Source organism: Oncorhynchus clarkii, chromosome 19 (genome assembly GCF_045791955.1).
Source record: "Oncorhynchus clarkii lewisi isolate Uvic-CL-2024 chromosome 19, UVic_Ocla_1.0, whole genome shotgun sequence".
Taxonomy (NCBI): Eukaryota; Metazoa; Chordata; class Actinopteri; order Salmoniformes; family Salmonidae; genus Oncorhynchus; species Oncorhynchus clarkii.
The window spans coordinates 46,831,660-46,850,799 of record NC_092165.1 but is presented as its reverse complement, the minus strand read 5'-3'; the positions used below and the strand labels follow the sequence as shown (position 1 = coordinate 46,850,799).

At 43.6% G+C, this 19,140-nt stretch overlaps 1 protein-coding gene across 4 annotated transcripts in view; it reads left to right on the top strand.

The window, feature by feature from the left end:
- LOC139375316 (serine/threonine-protein kinase D3-like) overlaps nucleotides 1–19,140 on the top strand; it is a 70,620-nt gene that overhangs the window by 40,933 nt on the left and 10,547 nt on the right. For 3 of the 4 annotated variants that reach the window (XM_071116977.1, XM_071116979.1, XM_071116980.1), the window contains exons 3-13: nucleotides 738–876; nucleotides 6,224–6,355; nucleotides 8,831–8,994; nucleotides 9,804–9,993; nucleotides 10,129–10,206; nucleotides 10,307–10,487; nucleotides 10,723–10,924; nucleotides 14,967–15,243; nucleotides 16,967–17,022; nucleotides 17,374–17,446; nucleotides 18,847–18,953. In XM_071116977.1, the coding sequence (XP_070973078.1) occupies nucleotides 738–876; nucleotides 6,224–6,355; nucleotides 8,831–8,994; nucleotides 9,804–9,993; nucleotides 10,129–10,206; nucleotides 10,307–10,487; nucleotides 10,723–10,924; nucleotides 14,967–15,243; nucleotides 16,967–17,022; nucleotides 17,374–17,446; nucleotides 18,847–18,953 (1,599 nt within the window). Of the gene's footprint in view, nucleotides 1–737; nucleotides 877–2,324; nucleotides 2,679–6,223; nucleotides 6,356–8,830; nucleotides 8,995–9,803; nucleotides 9,994–10,128; nucleotides 10,207–10,306; nucleotides 10,488–10,722; nucleotides 10,925–14,966; nucleotides 15,244–16,966; nucleotides 17,023–17,373; nucleotides 17,447–18,846; nucleotides 18,954–19,140 lie in introns of those variants that run through there. The other variant, XM_071116981.1, reaches the window with a different exon arrangement.

Here is a 19,140-nt window from a genome sequence, read left to right as displayed (position 1 = left end):
GCCTACTTGTATTGCTGTATGGAGAAGAGTGGCATGCTATATTGATAAGCCATTTGATAGTTTTTTCCTTCCACTGTAATTCCACTGTTTCAGGGGATAAAGGTGTTTGAATGTGAGATCTCTTCCTGAGCCAGTGTGTTTTTGAATTCTCCTCCATCCTCCACGTTGACTGCTGACGTGAGCCACAGGAAGTAGTTAATGGGAGCAGGAGTGTGTGTGTGTGTGTGACTCATTGTAGCTTGGGTGGATGAAACAGCTGTGTTTCCCTCTCTCTCTCTCTGTGGTGATATTCAGCCGAGTGTTCATTCCACACACACACCCCCGTTCCATTCCTACACCACAGGCTTGCTGGCTCTGGCTATGATGACTGTATAAAGGCAGCCATTACTCCGTGAGTCAGAGAAGGAGCTCTGTACAGTACTGTATACAATATAAACGTATATTTATCAGATGGGGGCCAACCATAAATTAGTAGCACTTGTCCAGTAAATATGGCAAACCGCATTGAACATAATCATAAATGTCCCCAAACCACATGAGAAGGGAAAAATAAAGAGTAAACAACTGTTGAATGAATATTAAGACAGGGTCTTGATCAGCTGATGCCAATTTCAAAAAGTGTATATGAGTTATTGTGTGTATATTGTTGGTCGAGCCAGTAGATTATACGTGTTCCAGCCATTGCGTTCTGGATATAGTAAATACTCACAAGCGTTTTTCTGTTTCTTCCTCACCAGTTCCCGGAGTGTGGCTTCTTTGGCATGTATGACAAGATCCTGCTCTTCCGCCATGACCTGACCTCTGAGAACATTCTCCAGAGGCTGACGTCAGCAGAAGATATCCATGAGGGAGATCTGATAGAGGTGGTGCTCTCTGGTGAGTAGTTCTGAACTGGGTTCAACCCTAACAGCTTTTATTAACATTTTGACTTTAGGCTATATGTACTAATTTAGTAAACAACATTTTCTGTAATTCAAACCTGTGTGTTGTACAGTGCTGTTTCACGCCTATCTAAAGCTCACCTCCAGAGAGACAGGTGGCTAGTTTCCCCTCTCTTTTCCTGTCACAGATGATTTCAGTTTCCTGCTGACTATTGAGTCTAACAAACACTGGCTCGTAAAGGCATTCTTTTCGGTTCCATCTGTCTTCATTGGGAAGCACCTCACAGTCCCACCACCTGGACTGGACATCCCCCTCCTCCCTCCCTCTCTCTCCGGGGTAGAACTAGAAGCATTGTCTGCATGGATCCAGACATGAAATAACTCTGCGGCTGGATGGATCTGATCTGCTGGTGTTTAGCAGTGAGCCCCAAATGAGTGTATCCAGGAGACCTCTGTCTCCTTCCCTCTGGGTTCAGACGGTTGACAGGTTTCAGCCTCAGTGTTGCACCTGGATGGCTGTGTGAGGTCAGAGTATTGTCACATCCACAAGCTCTACATCCACCCTGCTTCCTCGTCTTAGCCTTGTAGTTGGTCTGCATATGCTGAGGAGATCTACATGTGTCAAACTGGTGCAATGCAAGCTCCGATATGCTTTGCTGTTCTAGTCTGGCACACTGAAAATAGGAATTTTTAAAATCATACTATTTATCCTTCCCTTAGTTGCTTCTAATTTACATTAATAAATAATTTAAAGACACCATTGATTCCTATAAATTCTTTGAGACCTGTTGTTCAGTTCTGTGGCTGTGAGAGACAAACAGCTCAGGGTTCTCTTGGCGCTGGACTCAAAGGGCCTGGCTTGTTTTCTCTGCAGTAAGTGATTGTAGTGGACCCACTGAGTATAAACATGCTGGGCTGTGCAGGGCGGCACTGGAAATAGTGGACAGGCCATCCCTAACCAGGGGGTTGGACATAGAGAGAGGGCTGTTTGGTCCAAGAATCCCACTCGCTGTTTGTTTCTCACTCAGCATCCCTCTTATTTGACAGGATATGACATGTCTGATGGACACTTGTGATGCCTGATTAGTCAAAAATGAAAACAAACAGACATCACATTGATGTCAGGCCTGCTGCTTGTGAAAAACTCTTTATTGGCTCAATCTTCTATGGTGTTTGATGCAAAACATCTCAACAACCATTTCATAAAGTTGAGGCCGTTAATAGGCTGTGCGTTTTTTTCCTCGATGTGTTTGAAAAGCCCATGAAAGCCTTCTTTCATGTGTTTTTTTTGCCAGGGCGCTATGACCAGTGTGGTGGCATGTGACTTTCTTGAGTTCTTTTTACGCTTTCAAGTTCGACTCACGCCCGAGTTCATTAGCAACTAAATTAATCTATATAGCTAGTTAATGAAATATATATTATTCATATGGAGGTGCTGTGTTTCCATATGCATAATTTTAACATGGAAATCAACAGTGCTGCTTTTTAAGCTTGGACCTTTAGATTTGACAGTCCAAGGACCTGCAGTAGAAAGTCATAAGGTGATCTGTGGAGGCCCCACTATCGCTCATCTGTGTTCCTCCCCGCAGCCATCTGTTTTGCTCTCCCTTTCTTCCTGGTGTCTCTTTCTCTTTCTTATCTTCCAAAGAATGTTCTCTCTTCCAGGTATTTGGGGATTGTCAGTAAAGTTAATTTTATTCCCTAAGTGGATAGATGTCACATTTGTTGTTCAGAGCTGCATCTCGTCACGGCAACAGCTACTGAGAATGTCCCTGGTGCATCCTTCATTGAATACTGGTATGTCAACTTGGTCTTATTGTAAACCTGGATCAGAAAAAACACCCACTGAAACACAAAAACACACACAAATAATTTGTGACATTACACAGGGTTTTCCACCTACATTCTGGCGTAAAAGATTATGATTCCCTTGTTGGTCAATGGGAAAACCACAACAGCATAAATGATTGCAAAAGAACTGTGAGAAAGAGATTGATCTCTTTTCTCTCCAGTGCTGGGGGGGATGCAGTCACACAGGTTTTGTAGCGAATAGCGATCTCTTATTCACATCTTGGATGAGTCACTCCTGTGAACTAACTGTCCCTTCCAAGAATCACCTCACTCATATACCTCCAACACAAACCACAGCAGCAGATGGAGAAAAGTTCCCTGAGTAATGGCTGGGCCTACCTTGTGTTTCAGTCCAGATAGGAAACAAACCAAACCATACTATGAACTAGCTTATTAAAGAGCATCATTATCATGGGATGTAGTCTTCTCTGGTCCTGTTCTGTTGAAAGAGACAGTCTGTCTCAGTGGTCTTTAGTGTGCTCTGTAATGCCATACCACTCTGAAACAGGTGATGTTGTAGACAACCTTGTAGCCTGTTGTTAGTTTCTGCTGTACCGCCTCCTACTGTAAGTAGCTGTTATAGCACTGAGCTGTTAATGGGATGTTATAGCACTGGGCTGTTAATGGGATGTTATAGCACTGAGCTGTTAATGGGATGTTATAGCACTGGGCTGTTAATGGGATGTTATAGCACTGAGCTGTTAATGGGATGTTATAGCACTGAGCTGTTAATGGGATGTTATAGCACTGAGCTGTTAATGGGATGTTATAGCACCGGGCTGTTAATGGGATGTTATAGCACTGAGCTGTTAATGGGATGTTATAGCACTGGGCTGTTAATGGGATGTTATAGCACTGAGCTGTTAATGGGATGTTATAGCACTGAGCTGTTAATGGGATGTTATAGCACTGAGCTGTTAATGGGATGTTATAGCACTGAGCTGTTAATGGGATGTTATAGCACTGGGCTGTTAATTGGATGTTATAGCACTGAGCTGTTAATGGGATGTTATAGCACTGAGCTGTTAATGGGATGTTATAGCACTGAGCTGTTAATGGGATGTTATAGCACTGAGATGTTATAGCACTGAGCCCTAGTGAGAGAAACCACAACCTCGGAACAGAACAGCTTTCCCCTCCAGCATCTCTTACTGTACATAACTGCCTGTTCTAAGTTACTTCCCAGGTCAGACTCTGATATGGATGCATTCTATGTGAACAGTGTGTTCCCTAGATCTAAGTTATAGTTTTGTTTTATGCACACAGACATACCAATAACACAAGTGCTGATGGTCCAGTAAATCATCTGACTATTATCGGCTGACAAAACAGCATAAAATTCCTTTACATTGCAGTGTACACCCAGGGATCTTTTTTAACAAACTAACGCAGTGGTACATTTTTGCGATAGCGCTATAGGTCCAGGGCTGTCAGAAATATTTTTGCTGTTTTGACTTCAAGAATTATGGGCGCAGTAGCTGGCGGTGGCGCGAAAAGGCTGGGTTTTGATGAATAAACAGTGTCTCCTCACTGGCCAATCAGAACAAGCTCCTTGGCTAAATATGTGGTTGCTTCAAGTTGCGTATTTATGGTATTTTATGTACTGCGTTGTCATCAATTCCAGTGTAGTCCATAATATCCTAGTTTGGTAAATAAAATAACTAAAAGCATACAGAAACAAAATAACAAAATGTAGGCCAATCCCATCTCTGCTAAATATGTCGAACATGTTTTCAGTCCACATTGTTCGAAGTAATTGCTTGGTTTCAATATGGAAATATATTGTTAAACATAGCATTTACACTGATATAGGGGCTAGCATACTGTAAATTGCATTATGGTTGAGCCATGGATATGCCAAACATTGTCAATAAGCAAGATTAAATTCACTATTGATAAAGCCTAAAATGAGAGTGAATAATTCTAATCGAAACGACTAGTTTAAAATAGGCTGTCTAAATACAGTTACAGGCGCCATCATTTCTCCCTGTAGGCATATAATATTAAGGCAACGCAGACAATGGAGGGTTTTACGCACATCCACACTTTTCACAGAATCTGAAAAAGAGAATATTAAGATCATGTCCCAAATACAGTATAATGTTTAAAAAACGTAATGGAACCATCTTACAGATGGCATTCACACTTCTCCAGAAATAGCAGACGGCTCCTAAATTCCATTGCATGTGAGCTGGTTCTTAATCAAATTAAACGAAAAATAAGCAATCTGTTTTTTTAAACAACAATAATATTTGTAAATAGCTTGGTCAGAAGCTATGGAACAAGAGAGGATATGTGTTTTTTGTACCTGTAACCCTCGTAGTTATAAATATAAAAAACAAAAGGTTTTTCTCATTTGGGTCTCATTTAATAAAGAATCAACCAAGTAGAGACCTATAGCCTCCCCTGCCTCAATGAAGGCTGTTTTTTTTTTTGCCAAGTAGCCAAGCCTATCAATGAAGGTTTTGGCTCGTGAGACTGCTTTGAAATAAATCTTAATCAACAAAGCTTTATTAAAAGATCAAGTTTGGGAGCAGTCACTCCTCTCTTGTTTATTTTTTTAACTAGCTCAAGGGCACTGTGCGTCACGGCTGGATAGGTTGTGCTCCCGCTCACAAAACCCATGCTATTACCAACCGTGTTACCGCTAAGACCTGCTTTTCGTTGTTCTTAAAGGACACACCTCAAATGTTGCCACTCCGCCCACATCAGTGCAAGCGAGCTGATATTAGACAGGTACATTTCTGAACCTGGTGAATGGGGTGGAAAACACCAGAGCGGCAGTTTTTACATGCTGAAGTTGAAAACAAGTGAGCGTTTAGCACTTGTGCAGTTGTCGCGCCAGCCGAAAATGGAGACCGAAACCTCTTAACTATACGGACAATAAAAGGCCATTCTAAATGTGCAGTTTTGTTACACAACACAATGCCACAGACGTCTCAAGTTTTGAGGGAGCATGCAATTGGCATGCTGAATGCAGGGATGTCCACCAAAGCTGTTGCCAGATCATTTAATGTTAATTTATCTACCATAAGCCACCTCCAATGTCATTGTAGAGAATTTGGCAGTATGTCCAACTGGCCTCACAGCCGCAGACCAAGTGTAACCATGCCAGCCCAGGGCCTCCACATCCAGCTTCTTCACCTGCGGCATCGTATGGGATCGTCTGTAATAAATCCCTTTTGTGGATAAAACCCATTCTGATTAGCTGGGCCTGGCTCCCCATCCATGGCTGCACCCCTGCCCAGTCATGTTAAATCCATAGATTATGGCCTAATGAATGTATTTCAATTGACTGACTTCCTTATATGAACTGTAACTCAGCAAAATCTTTGAAGTTGTTGCATTTATATTTTTGTTAAGTTGAATTGTTATTTAATTTTTTTGTAATTCCCATTATTTGGTTTCAGGGTTTTTGTGTTTGAAGTTTATTTGTTTTGCTTTAGTTTTGTTTTCCATGTTCTTGTTTTTAAGTTGTGTCTGAATTGCAGCTTTAGCCACAGTAGAGGACTTCCAGATCCGCCCCCATGCCCTCTATGTCCACTCATACAAAGCCCCCACCTTCTGTGACTACTGTGGGGAGATGCTATGGGGCCTCGTCCGGCAGGGGCTCAAATGTGAAGGTAAGCACAAACACACACACACACACACACACACACCAAGCTCTCTCTCACATCAAGGCTGGGGTGCACTGTGAACCGAAAGCCAAGGTGTCAAATGTTTACCCGACTCGTACGCTCATACACACAAAAATCGAGCATGCCCTTCTCTTGGTCCAATCTGAGAGGTACATTAAGGCTGGTAGCGCTGTGCAGCAGTAAGCCTCAGTGGAGTGTGTGACTTCCTCTCATTACTAAAGAAGGTCTTTGAAGAGATGGCCGGCCTGGCCTGTTTGAATTGAGCCCAGTGTGCTGATGCCAAGCGTTGGACTCAGCCTTCAAAGGCTCTTTAGAAAGCATGTTCTGCTGCTCTACTCTAACCCTCTCTGATGGATCCAGCCTGTCCCTCAGTACAACACAACCTGCCCCAGGGCCAGCCGGGACAGGAATGCAACAGGCGCTCCAATAGGATGAAAGATTTGGACTGGTATACCTAGTCAAATTGCAATTAAATGTGGAATTGTGGAATGTAGAATTGCATGTGATTTGTGACTATTGGATCAGATCTATTTTATTCCATGCTATGTCTTTGAAAAGCATTTGAAGCTTTCTATGAGGAAGGATGAGATCAAATGACTGCATGTAGAGCCCTCATGTGGACGTTTAAGAGAATGAAGCTGCTGGGTAGAATCAAAGTAGTGCTTTCCTACCATATTCATTGACTTAGTTTCCTTCCTAAGACGTGTTAATATATCTCAAGATGTCATCACAAATATGTCTTAATACATGTCTTAAGATGTCTCAAGATGGCTGGGTATGAAATGTTGCTGAGTATCAAGACCAACGCTGACATCCAAAGTCTGTTTGTTACATACAGTCGTAGCCAAATGTTTTGAGAATGACACAAATATTAATTTCCACAAAGTTTGCTGCTTTAGTGTCTATATATATTTTTGTTAGATGTTACTATGGAATACTGAATTATAATTACAAGCATTTCATAAGTGTCAAAGGCTTTTATTGACAATTACATGAAGTTGATGCAGAGTCAATATTTGCAGTGTTGACCCTTCTTTTTCAAGACCTCTGCAATCCGCCTTGGCATGCTGTCAATTAACTTCTGGGCCACATCCTGACTGAAGGCAGCCCATTCTTGCATAATCTATGCTTGGGAGTTTGTCAGAATTTGTGGGTTTTTGTTTGTCCACCCGCCTCTTGAGGATTGACCACAAGTTCTCAATGGGATTAAGGTCTGGGGAGTTTCCTGGCCATGGACCTAAAATACAGATGTTTTGTTCCCCGAGCCAATTAGTTATCACTTTTGCCTTATGGCAAGGGGCTCCATCATACTGGAAAAGGCATTATTCGTTACCAAACTGATCCTGGATGGTTGGGAGAAGTTGCTCTCGGAGGATGTGTTGGTACCCTTCTTTATTCATTGCTGTGTTCTTAGGCAAAATTGTGAGTGAGCCCACTTCCTTGGCTGAGAAGCAACCCCACACATGAATGGTCTCAGGATGCTTTACTGTTGGTATGACACAGGACTGATGGTAGCGCTCACCTTGTCTTCTCTGGACAAGCTTTTTTCCGGATGCCCCAAACAATCGGAAAGGGGATTCATCAGAGAAAATGACTTTAGCCCAGTCCTCAGCAGTCCACTCCCTGTACCTTTTGCAGAATATCAGTCTGTCCCTGATGTTTTTCTTGGAGAGAAGTGGCTTCTTTGCTGCCCTTCTTGACACTAGGCCATCCTCCAAAAGTCTTTGCCTCACTGTGCGTGCAGATGCACTCACACCTGCCTGCTGCCATTCCTGAGCAAGCTCTGTACTGGTGGTGCCCCGATCCCGCAACTGAATCAACTTTAGGATATGGTCCTGGCGCTTGCTGGACTTTCTTGGGCGCCCTGAAGCCTTCTTCACAACAATTGAACCGCTCTCCTTGAAGTTCTTCATGATCCGATAAATGGTTGATTTCGGTGCAATCTTACTGGCAGCAATATCCTTGCCTGTGAATCCCTTTTTGTGCAAAGCAATGATGACGGCACATGTTTCCTTGCAGGTAACCATGGTTGACAGAGGAAGAACAATGATTTCAAACACCACCCTCATTTTGAAGCTTCCAGTCTGTTATTTAAACTCGATCAGCATGACAGAGTGATCTCCAGCCTCGTCAATACTCACACCTATGTTAACGAGAGAATCACTGACATGATGTCAGCTGGTCCTTTTGTGGCAGGGCTGAAATGCAGTGGAAATGTTCTTTTGAGATTCAGTTCATTTGCATGGCAAAGAGGGACTTTGCAATTCATCTGATCACTCTTCATAACATTCTGGAGTATATGCAAATTGCCATCATACAAACTGAGGCAGCAGACTTTGTGAAAATTAATATTTGTGTCATTCTCAAAACCTTTGGCCACCACTGTATAGCCTGTACTGTACAATATGTGTTTTGTTCTTCATGTGTAATTAGTGACCACTGTGTCCTGTGTACTTCCAGGTTGTGGGCTGAACTACCACAAGCGCTGCGCCTTTAAGATACCCAACAACTGCAGTGGGGTGAGGAAGAGACGTCTGTCCAACGTGTCCCTGCCGGGCTCTTCGCTCTCAGTCCCCCGGCCCCTCCCCGGTCCCACTGAACATGCTGTGGTATTCCCGGAGGAGGTAAGACCTGTGCTTCCATTGGTGTAGAGAGATGTTCTGTGGTAAAGATACATTCTGCACAATACAAAGAGCTTTAAGACCCTTTGAAAGTGGCTATGTAAACACAATCCCTTATAAAGTTACACCCAAGCACAGTTCATTGCTTGCAAGGCGGCAACGTTGTCCGTCTACGCCCCTTGTGAAAGTACCATAGGATTTTAATTTTCAGTACAGTTACTAACCAGTTCTATGTGATTGGCTTAAAATTTTGTTCACTTTTGACGTAATCTAACTGTCATTCCGATTGAGACATATTTGTCAGTTGGCAATAAATGAACTACAAGATCATGCCTTGTCGTTTCTTAACAATTGTCTATGTTTGTCAGCCAAATCTATTGGAGTATCTTACTATCTTGATGTGAAACACCACAAAGACACAGCAAATTGAATTTGATTAACTGGATGGTATGATGGCCTCCCCTAAGCGTGTGAAACGTGTTTGTTTGAAGTTAGCTGGATGGAATATTCTCCTTGGTGACCAACGCTTATGAAAGGTCCATGAAAATACAATTAGGCCAATTAAATTAAACCCTTGTCAATTCTAGCCCATGTTTGTGTATTTGGTCCTTTTTGGTCCCTCCATCCCTCATCTTCTTCCCTATTTTGCTATCTCCTTCCTTCCCTGGTTTATTTTATCTCTCCCTCACTCCCACTGGCTACAAATCTCTCCATCCCTACATTCTGTGGTTACCACACTTGCTCCATCTGCCTCTCCCTCTCTCATTTATTTATTTCACTCCCTGCCTCCTTCCCATCTCTCCCTGCAACAGCGCTGCCACCAGGAGGCAGGGAAGAGGATCCTGTCGTGGAGTGGCCGGCCCATCTGGATGGAGAAGATGGTGCTGGGGCGAGTCAAGGTGCCTCACACCTTCGCCATCCACACCTACACGCGGCCAACCATCTGCCAGTACTGCAAACGCCTGCTCAAGGGCCTCTTCCGCCAGGGCATGCAGTGCAAAGGTGAGGTGCCACCTCCCTTCGTCGCGGTTTGTCTTTATGTCTCCATGTCCATATCGGCCTAGACCTCTTTACCTTTCTCCCTCTAGAGTTCCATGTTGTGTTACTAAATCCATGTTTTCTGTACTTTCTTTTCAGATTGTAAATTCAACTGCCATAAGCGGTGTGCATCAAAGGTACCAAGAGACTGCTTGGGCGAGGTTTCCTTCAATGGAGGTAGTTTCTGCTGTCCTATTTTCACATTCCATGTCCATTTATCATGGTAAGATGTAACTGAGGGACATACTCATATTTGTGTGATCGTGTGTGTCCACAGAGCCTGCCAGCCCAGGGCCTGACTCTGACAGTACCATGGAGGTGGACAGTAGTGATGTGGAGAGCACTAGAGGACTACTGGATGACTCTGACGAACCTTCAACCCCAGACGACAAGATGTTCTATATGGACTCTCCTTTTCTGGACCGCGAGAAGGACGAGGAGCCCATCAAGACCATCAGGTATTATATAGCAAGACACCTTACATTACTGGGACATATTTAAGCTAACTTGGAGTTTAACTTATGTAATAGTTGTGTAAACATAGACCATGTAGTTATCAAACAGGTCTGCGTCAATGGACCTTCTTCCTTGCCATTGTTGCTTCTGCTTGCTCTTCTCACGCTCAGGCCCGGGTTTCTGCTAAGCACTTTGTGACAAATGTTTTCATAAAAAGTGCTGTGTGTGTGTCCCCAGCCCATCCACCAGCAGCAACATCCCTCTGATGCGGGTGGTCCAGTCCATCAAACAGACCAAGAGGAGGAGCTCCACCATGGTGAGGGAGGGCTGGATGGTCCACTACACCAGCAGAGACAACCTGAGGAAGAGACACTACTGGAGATTGGACACCAAGAGCCTCAGCCTGTTTCAGAACGACACTGGAGCCAAGTTCTATAAGGTGAGAGAGCAACACCACATATCATCTATTACCTGACAGAGGCAGAGGCATGGCAGAATGAAATGGGCACCAGAGTCTGCATTTACATTGATGTCACAGAACAACGTAAACAGATCAGTAATTCTCAATCTTTACACTGTCTAAAACCAAATGGTTTCAACCAAACGCTGACAATAAAACACATTTATATATATATATATATATATATATATATATAAATATATATATATATATATATATATATATATATATATATAAATGTGTTTTATTGTCTTGGATGTATAGTGTGTAAAAAGGGCCTGCCCAATGTAATGGTGTATGTAATGGTGTGACTAAGACTGGGGGCTGCTGTGTCGCAACTGTAAACTACAGTGGGCCATTAATACACAGAGAAAATCCCCCAGCCTGCCTCCTGTGGTTTCACAGGCAGTACACTGACATTTCTCCAAAGTCGCAGAGTGAAAGTTTTTTTCTAGGGCCACGTTGTCATCAGCAGTATTTGTATCTGAAAATGTTATGGGTTTTTGCTGGGGAAATCTGCCTGAAAGGGACGTCCAACACATACAGTGGGGCAAAAAAGTATTTAGTCAGCCACCAATTGTGCAAGTTCTCCCACTTAAAAAGATGAGAGAGGCCTGTAATTTTCATCATAGGTACACTTCAACTATGACAGACAAAATTAGAAGAAAAAAATCCAGAAAATCACATTGTAGGATTTGTAATTTATTTATTTGCAAATTATGGTGGAAAATAAGTATTTGGTCACCTACAAACAAGCACGATTTCTGGCTCTCACAGACCTGTAACTTCTTCTTTAAGAGGCTCCTCTGTCCTCCACTCATTACCTGTATTAATGGCACCTGTTTGAACTTGTTATCAGTATAAAAGACACCTGTCCCCAACCTCAAACAGTCACACTACAAACTCCACTATGGCCAAGACCAAAGAGCTGTCAAAGGATACCAGAAACAAAATTGTAGACCTGCACCAGGCTGGGAAGACTGAATCTGCAATAGGTACGCAGCTTGGTTTGAAGAAATCATCTGTGGGAGCAATTATTAGGAAATGGAAGACATACAAGACCACTGATAATCTCCCTCGATCTGGGGCTCCACGCAAGATCTCACCCCGTGGGGTCAAAATGATCACAAGAACCACACGGGGTGTGGAAAAATCCCAGAACCACACGGGGGGACCTAGTGAATGACCTGCAGAGAGCTGGGACCAAAGTAACAAAGCCTACCATCAGTAACACACTACGCCGCCAGGGACTCAAATCCTGCAGTGCCAGAAGTGTCCCCCTGCTTAAGCCAGTACATGTCCAGGCCCGTCTGAAGTTCGCTAGAGAGCATTTGGATGATCCAGAAGAAGATTAGGAGAATGTCATATGGTCAGATGAAACCAAAATATAACTTTTTGGTAAAAACTCAACTTGTCATGTTTGGAGGACAAAGAATGCTGAGTTGCATCCAAAGAACACCATACCTACTGTGAAGCATGGGGGTGGAAACATCATGCTTTGGGGCTGTTTTTCTGCAAAGGGACCAGGATGACTGATCCGTGTAAAGGAAAGAATGAATGGGGCCATGTATCGTGAGATTTTGAGTGAAAACCTTCCATCAGCAAGGGCATTGAAGATGAAACGTGGCTGGGTCTTTCAGCATGACAATGATCCCAAACACACCGCCCAGGCAACAAAGGAGTGGTCCTGGAGTGGCCTAGCCAGTCTCCAGATCTCAACCCCATAGAAAATCTTTGGAGGGAGTTGAAAGTCCGTGTTACCCAGCAACAGCCCCAAAACATCACTGCTCTAGAGGAGATCTGCATGGAGGAATGGGCCAAAATACTAGCAACAGTGTGTGAAAACCTTGTGAAGACTTACAGAAAACGTTTGACCTCTGTCATTGCCAACAAAGGGTATATAACAAAGTATTGAGATAAACTTTTGTTATTGACCAAATACTTATTTTCCACCATAATTTGCAAATAAATTCATAAAAAATCCTACAATGTGATTTCTTCTCATTTTGTCTGTCATAGTTGAAGTGTACCTATGATGAAAATTACAGGCCTCTCTCGTCTTTTTACGTGGGAGAACATGCACAATTGGTGGCTGACTAAATACTTTTTTGCCCCACTGTATATACAATACATTGTAACAAGTTGCATCACTCATAACAGATATGCTCTTTCAAATGTCTTACCAAACCTTCACCATAAACTTTTGTTGTCAAGTTTGAATACATTTGATTCATGCATTTTGACATTGATTTCCAAATGCTATAACTCCAGCTTCAGAGAGTGTGTGACAGTTCCATGGTGACACCAGTGGCGTAGCTGTGTAATTAGACACTTGGCACTAAGGCAGCCAGGCAGTCCTTGTTCCCTCTGTGTAAAGGCTTCCACATGTTCCGTACAGTCTTGCCTCTGTGAGCCTGTCCCGTGTGGGTGTGTTACTCTGACGCCTCCCCTGATTGTGGTGAGAGATGTGACGCAGCTGGAGGGTGTTTATGGTGCTATGGTTTCTAACGACTTTTGTTTTGTGAGATGTAGCACATTCAGTGTGTGTGTGTGTGTGCGTGAGAGAGAGAGAGAGAGAAAGTGTGTGTATGTGTAGGTAGACACCTAATTGCCAGGCTGTCATCTAATATTATTATGTTTTAAAGCTCCACTCTCCAAGTGTTACGGCTGTGACGGACACACCCTCCATCTTCCCAGCAGTGAAACAGTGGAGAGGAAACCCCAGTCTTTTATACAGCTGGGATTGAGACGTTCAGGGTGTGTTTAGAGGCAGCTTTATATGGTCGTTTATTATCAACTTGCCACTTAGCATAGCACTCAGGAGACTAATTGAAGACTAGCTGTTCGCCAATGTGTTCTTTCTCATTCTCTCAAATCTCGTCATATGGGTCGTTCTGTTTTATTTGTTGCTAGTGTGTGCTCCATAGATTGAGCCAGTGGTCACATTAGGTTATCTACCATAGCCTCTGAGTCTCGGGTGTTTTCCCCCACTGTCTCTCTCTCCTTCTCTCTTGTTCTCCTGTCGTGTGGCTGTCCTCTCCTCTCTCTACCTCCATTCATCTGATTAGCGGTGGTGGTTGTGTGTCGATGCATCAGATGACTGCCATTTTCAACATTTGGAAGTCATATAGGCTTCTCTTTTGAAGATGAGACCCCTGTACTTGTGGTTTCCAAAACCCTTTTATGGGGGTAAGGGGCCTTCACTCAGTCTCTAGCTCCCCCGCCCCGCCCCTCTCCCCAACCCCCCCGCACCGGGTTTTTGTTGTCTGATAGTCTGTGGAACAGTAGTCACTGTGTCTTGTGTCTCAGTGGCTGGCAGCGCGGCTCGTGCTCAGATGAGGCTCTCGTGTCCTGCCTTGTAATCATGGGGCCTCTTCTCTTCAATGGGCCCAGGTCTGGTTCACGTGGGCCGGCCCTACTAACCACTTCATCTGATACTCTGTGGTGAGCCGCCCTCAGGGGACCCAGAGGAGACGGGGGGGGGGGGGGGACAATGGGGGCGAGGCACTGCAGGGGCTCCTATTGGCTAGGGACTTCCTTCTTCTTCTTTGATTTGCATTTGACAGTGAGGCTGGAGGGAAAGAGGACTTTTAAAGTGTGCTCAAACTGCCCCTCGTGCCACTTCTGTAAGGGTCTGTCAGACAGAGGCTGTGCACTAGGCAGGGGCTGTGGATACACTACACTGTGGGAAGGGACTTGGTCTAACTTTGGGTTACTCTTTCTGGTACGCGTGCTAAGCGTTAGAGCATTTTTCAGCGGTTACCTCTGAACTCTGCAAAGGATTTGGTGTCTGCTTACATCTGATCTGACTTTCTGTCTTGCTAGTGATTGATTCAGTGACTTGTCTTTCTCAGTTTGACTGTTCACTAGGCTGTGGTATTTTATCTATCATGTCTATCATGGTTGTATTTGTCTTCTGTGTCTCTCTCTCCCCAATCACTAGTGGTGATGGCATGGCTCTCTTTGTTTGTGTCTGTTATGACCCTGGTGTCTCTCTCCCTCCTTCCCTCATGGCCCACAGGAGATCCCTCTCTCAGAGATCCTGCAGGTGGAACAATCAAGTGACTTTAGCAGCCTAGCCCAGAGCAGCAACCCACACTGCTTTGAAATCATCACCTCCACCATGGTCTACTATGTAGGGGAGAACCACGGAGTCCACTACAACAGCCCCGCTTTGGCAGCTTCAGGCGTGGGCATGGAGGTGGCCCAGGGCTGGGAGAAGGCCATCCGGCAGGCCCTGATGCCTGCCACGCCCCAGCCCAGTGTGGCTACCGCAACCGGGCAGAGCAAGGACCACAGTGAGTACAGTACCATTCTCTACTGTTAACATGGAGACATCGCTTTAGGCTACTGATCATGTGTGTATACATTAGTTATTTCTATTGGAAGTTGCATTGGCATATATTTGACATATTGTAGATAATGGCACGAGCACTGGAAAGGTGGTATGCAATTTGGTTATGTGAGCGATGGAAATAGTACTATTTATGCACATAAAATGGCTAATCCCATATTGTGGTCGTTTGGTGGTTTGATTTTTATATGTGTGCAGTGGGTCAAAAGAGTCCCCATTAAATGCTTGAATCCTGAGTTAACGGTCAAGTAAGGTGAGGTGATGTTCTGAAGTGAGTAAGCAGTCAGTCTTGTTTTGAGAACTACAATGGCATTTGACATTTTTGTCATTTAGCAGACACTCTTATCCAGAGAGATTTACAGTAGTGAGTACATAATTTTTTTTGTAGCTGGTCCACCGTGGGATTTGAGCCCACAACCCTGGCATTACAACCCTGGCATTACAACCCTGGCATTACAACCCTGGCATTACAAGCGCCATTCTCCACCAACTGAGCCACAAGGGAACATCACCAGAAATGACTACTTACAGACACAGCAGAGCCTTGAATTGAGAAGCCATGGTTTACCTCTTCCCTGCTATGATGATGGATGTTAATGAATTTGATTATAATAATTATGATGATCTTAGGGGCTATAGAGTCAAGTTAGCACATTCAACCTGTTGCTCACCTGTGGGCACATGGCGCGACACCTGAAACCTGACATAGATTCAGGGGATTATATGTGTGTGTTAAAATGCACCTTCATCTTCCATCACATCCAATACAGTAATGCACCTTAATCTAATAATGAAGATGGCCCGAATCAGATTAGTGGTATTTTTTTACCTTTAGGTTATTAAATAAACACACTTGTGGTTCAGTGCCCACAATCACCAGGGCAGGTTTTAACGTTTTAAAGTGGAGATGAGATGAGGTCTAAATAACCCCTGGAGGTCATTTAGCTGGCCATGAATTGTGGTGTAAATCAGATAGATGGTGAGGGTGATATTGCCAAACAGATGAGGCCCACCATTTTATTACCCATCGCTATCCAACCACTCTGAAATAACAAGCTGCAGAGACTCAGCCTCGTGCCCAATAGTGCTATACTATGATTCTTACTCAATGACAAATACAGGAGGACACACATTGTTGATCATAAGATTATTTTTCATTCATTTTATTTAACCTTTATTTAACCAGGCAAGTCCGTTAAGAACAAATTCTTATTTGCAATGACGGCCTACACCGGCCAAACCCGGACGACGCTGTGCATCGCCCTATGGTACTCCCAATCACAGCCGGTTGTGATACAGCCTTGATTCAAACCAGGGTGTCTGTAGTGACGCCTCAAGCACTGAGATGCAGTGCCTTAGAGAGCTGCTCCACTGTGTGGTAAAACATGACTTTGAAACCCCATGACTGAATATTGGCCTCAGGGAGGCTCCCATAACATTTACTATGAAATGCAACACATAGTTATGCCGTTCAATAACACACATCTTTCCTAATCAATTTGAAAGGGTCATTATTGTATCTGCTGTGTGTAGTCCAAGCAGCTGTGATAGGCTTTAAGGACGTGAAAACGTGAGAAATGTATCTCTGTTTTTGATAAGTTAGGGATACATTGAGTACTTTCTGCATTTGTACTGTTTATAGTGAAAACTTTTGTTTCCTCCACCAGAACAGGAGTTGTCTGTCAGCATATCTGTGTCGAACTGCCAGATAAAGGAGAATGTGGTGAGTATGGTAACTTTTACGGCCAATCTTGCACAATTTCTCTGTATGTGCGTGTGTGCAGTCATACATTTTCCTCTTTTACTTCTGCATTCTTCATTGACCATTAAACATTGCATGTAAACTGTATGAAAAAAAAATATATATTTAAAAAGACATTAAGGAAGTCACAGATACCCTTGTTATGGGAAATGGTGATATTTGTGTGTGCTATACTTCTGCATTGAGTGAAAGTGACCCATTTGGCATCTGATATAGCAGTGTAAACATATAGCTGTGTATTAGCACTAGCATTACCCTTTACTAATAGATGTAATAAACTTTAGTATTACTAAAGCGTTTTCCACTCTGTAGGATATCAGCTCTGTGTACCAGATCTTCTCTGACGAGGTTCTAGGATCTGGTCAGTTTGGGATTGTGTATGGAGGTATGTGCCTGGATATCCATGTTTTGATTAATTGTATTCTCTCAACCCAAACATATCTATCTTTATGATTCTATATATACACTACATGACCAAAAGTATGTGGACACCTGCTCGTCGAACATCTCATTCCAAAATCATGGCCATTAATATGGAGTTAGTCCCCTTTTGCTGCTATAACATCCTCCACTGTTCTGAGAAGGCTATCCATTTTTTATTTTTTTTACCTTTATTTAACTAGGCAAGTCAGTTAAGAACAAATTCTTATTTTCAATGACGGCCTAGGAACAGTGGGTTAACTGCCATTAAATGTTGGAACATTGCATTTGGGACATGCATCCATTCAGCCACAAGAGCATTGGTGAGGTCAGGCACTGATGTTGGGCGATTAGGCCTGGCTGACAGTCTGCGTTCCAATTCACCGCAAAGGTGTTCGATGGGGTTGAGGTCAGGGCTCTGTGCAGGCCAGTCAAGTTCTTCCACACCGATCTCAACCAACTATTTCTGTATGGACCTCGATTTGTTCACGGAGGCATTGTCATGCTGAAACAAGAAAGGAACTTCCAAAAACATTTGCCACAAAGTTGGAAGCATAGAAAAGTCTACAATGTCATTGTATGCTGTAGCGTTAAGATTTCCCTTCACTGGAACTAAGTGGGCTAACCCGAATCATGAAAAACAGCCCTAGACCATTATCCCTCTTCTATCAAACTTTACAGTTGGCACTATGCATTCGGGCAGGTAGCGTTCTCCTGGCATCCGCCAAACCCAGATTCGTCCGTTGGACTGCCAGATGGTGAACCGTGATTCATCACTCCAGAGAGCGTGTTTCCACTGCTCCAGAGTCCAATGGCGGTGAGCTTTACACCACTCCAGCTGACACTTAGCATTGCACATGGTGATCTTAGGCTTACGCTCAGCCATGGAAACCCATTTCATGAAGCTCCTGACAAACAGTTATTGTGCTGACGTTGCTTCCAGAGGCAGTTTGGAACTCAGTAATGAGTGTTGCAACTGAAGACAGACGATTTTTACGTGCTTCAGCACTCGGCGGTCCTGTTCTGTGAGCTTGTGTGGCCTACCACTTTGTTGTTGAGCCGTTGTTGCTCCTAGATGTTTCCACTTCATAATAACAGCACTTACAGTTGACAGAGGCAGCTCTCGGTAGGGCAGAAATTTGACGAACTGACTTGTTGAACAGGTGGCATCCTATGATGGTGCCACGTTTAAAGTCACTGAGCTGTTCAGTAATGCCATTTTATTGCCAGTGTTTGTCTAAGGAGATTTTTACATGGCTGTGTGCTTGATTATTTTCACCTGTCAACAACAGGTGTCCAAATACTTTTTAAAATATATATATAGTGTATGTACACTGTTACATACTTATTTATTTCTGTTGGCAGGGAAACACAGAAAGACTGGAAGAGATGTTGCCATCAAGGTGATTGACAAAATGAGGTTCCCTACCAAGCAGGAGAGCCAACTGAGGAATGAAGTGGCCATTCTCCAGGTAACACATAGAACATGTTGTAACAGTCAGATGTATTATAGCCCGAATGTAGTAGGGATTGATTGAAACTACCGAGAACCACATACCGGATTTTTAACACAGTCGTTAGCAAAATAAAATGTCTTGCCCAAGCCTAGCTCAATATCTAGGCGTCTGATTACAGCGTCCATAAAGAGAACATTAGACT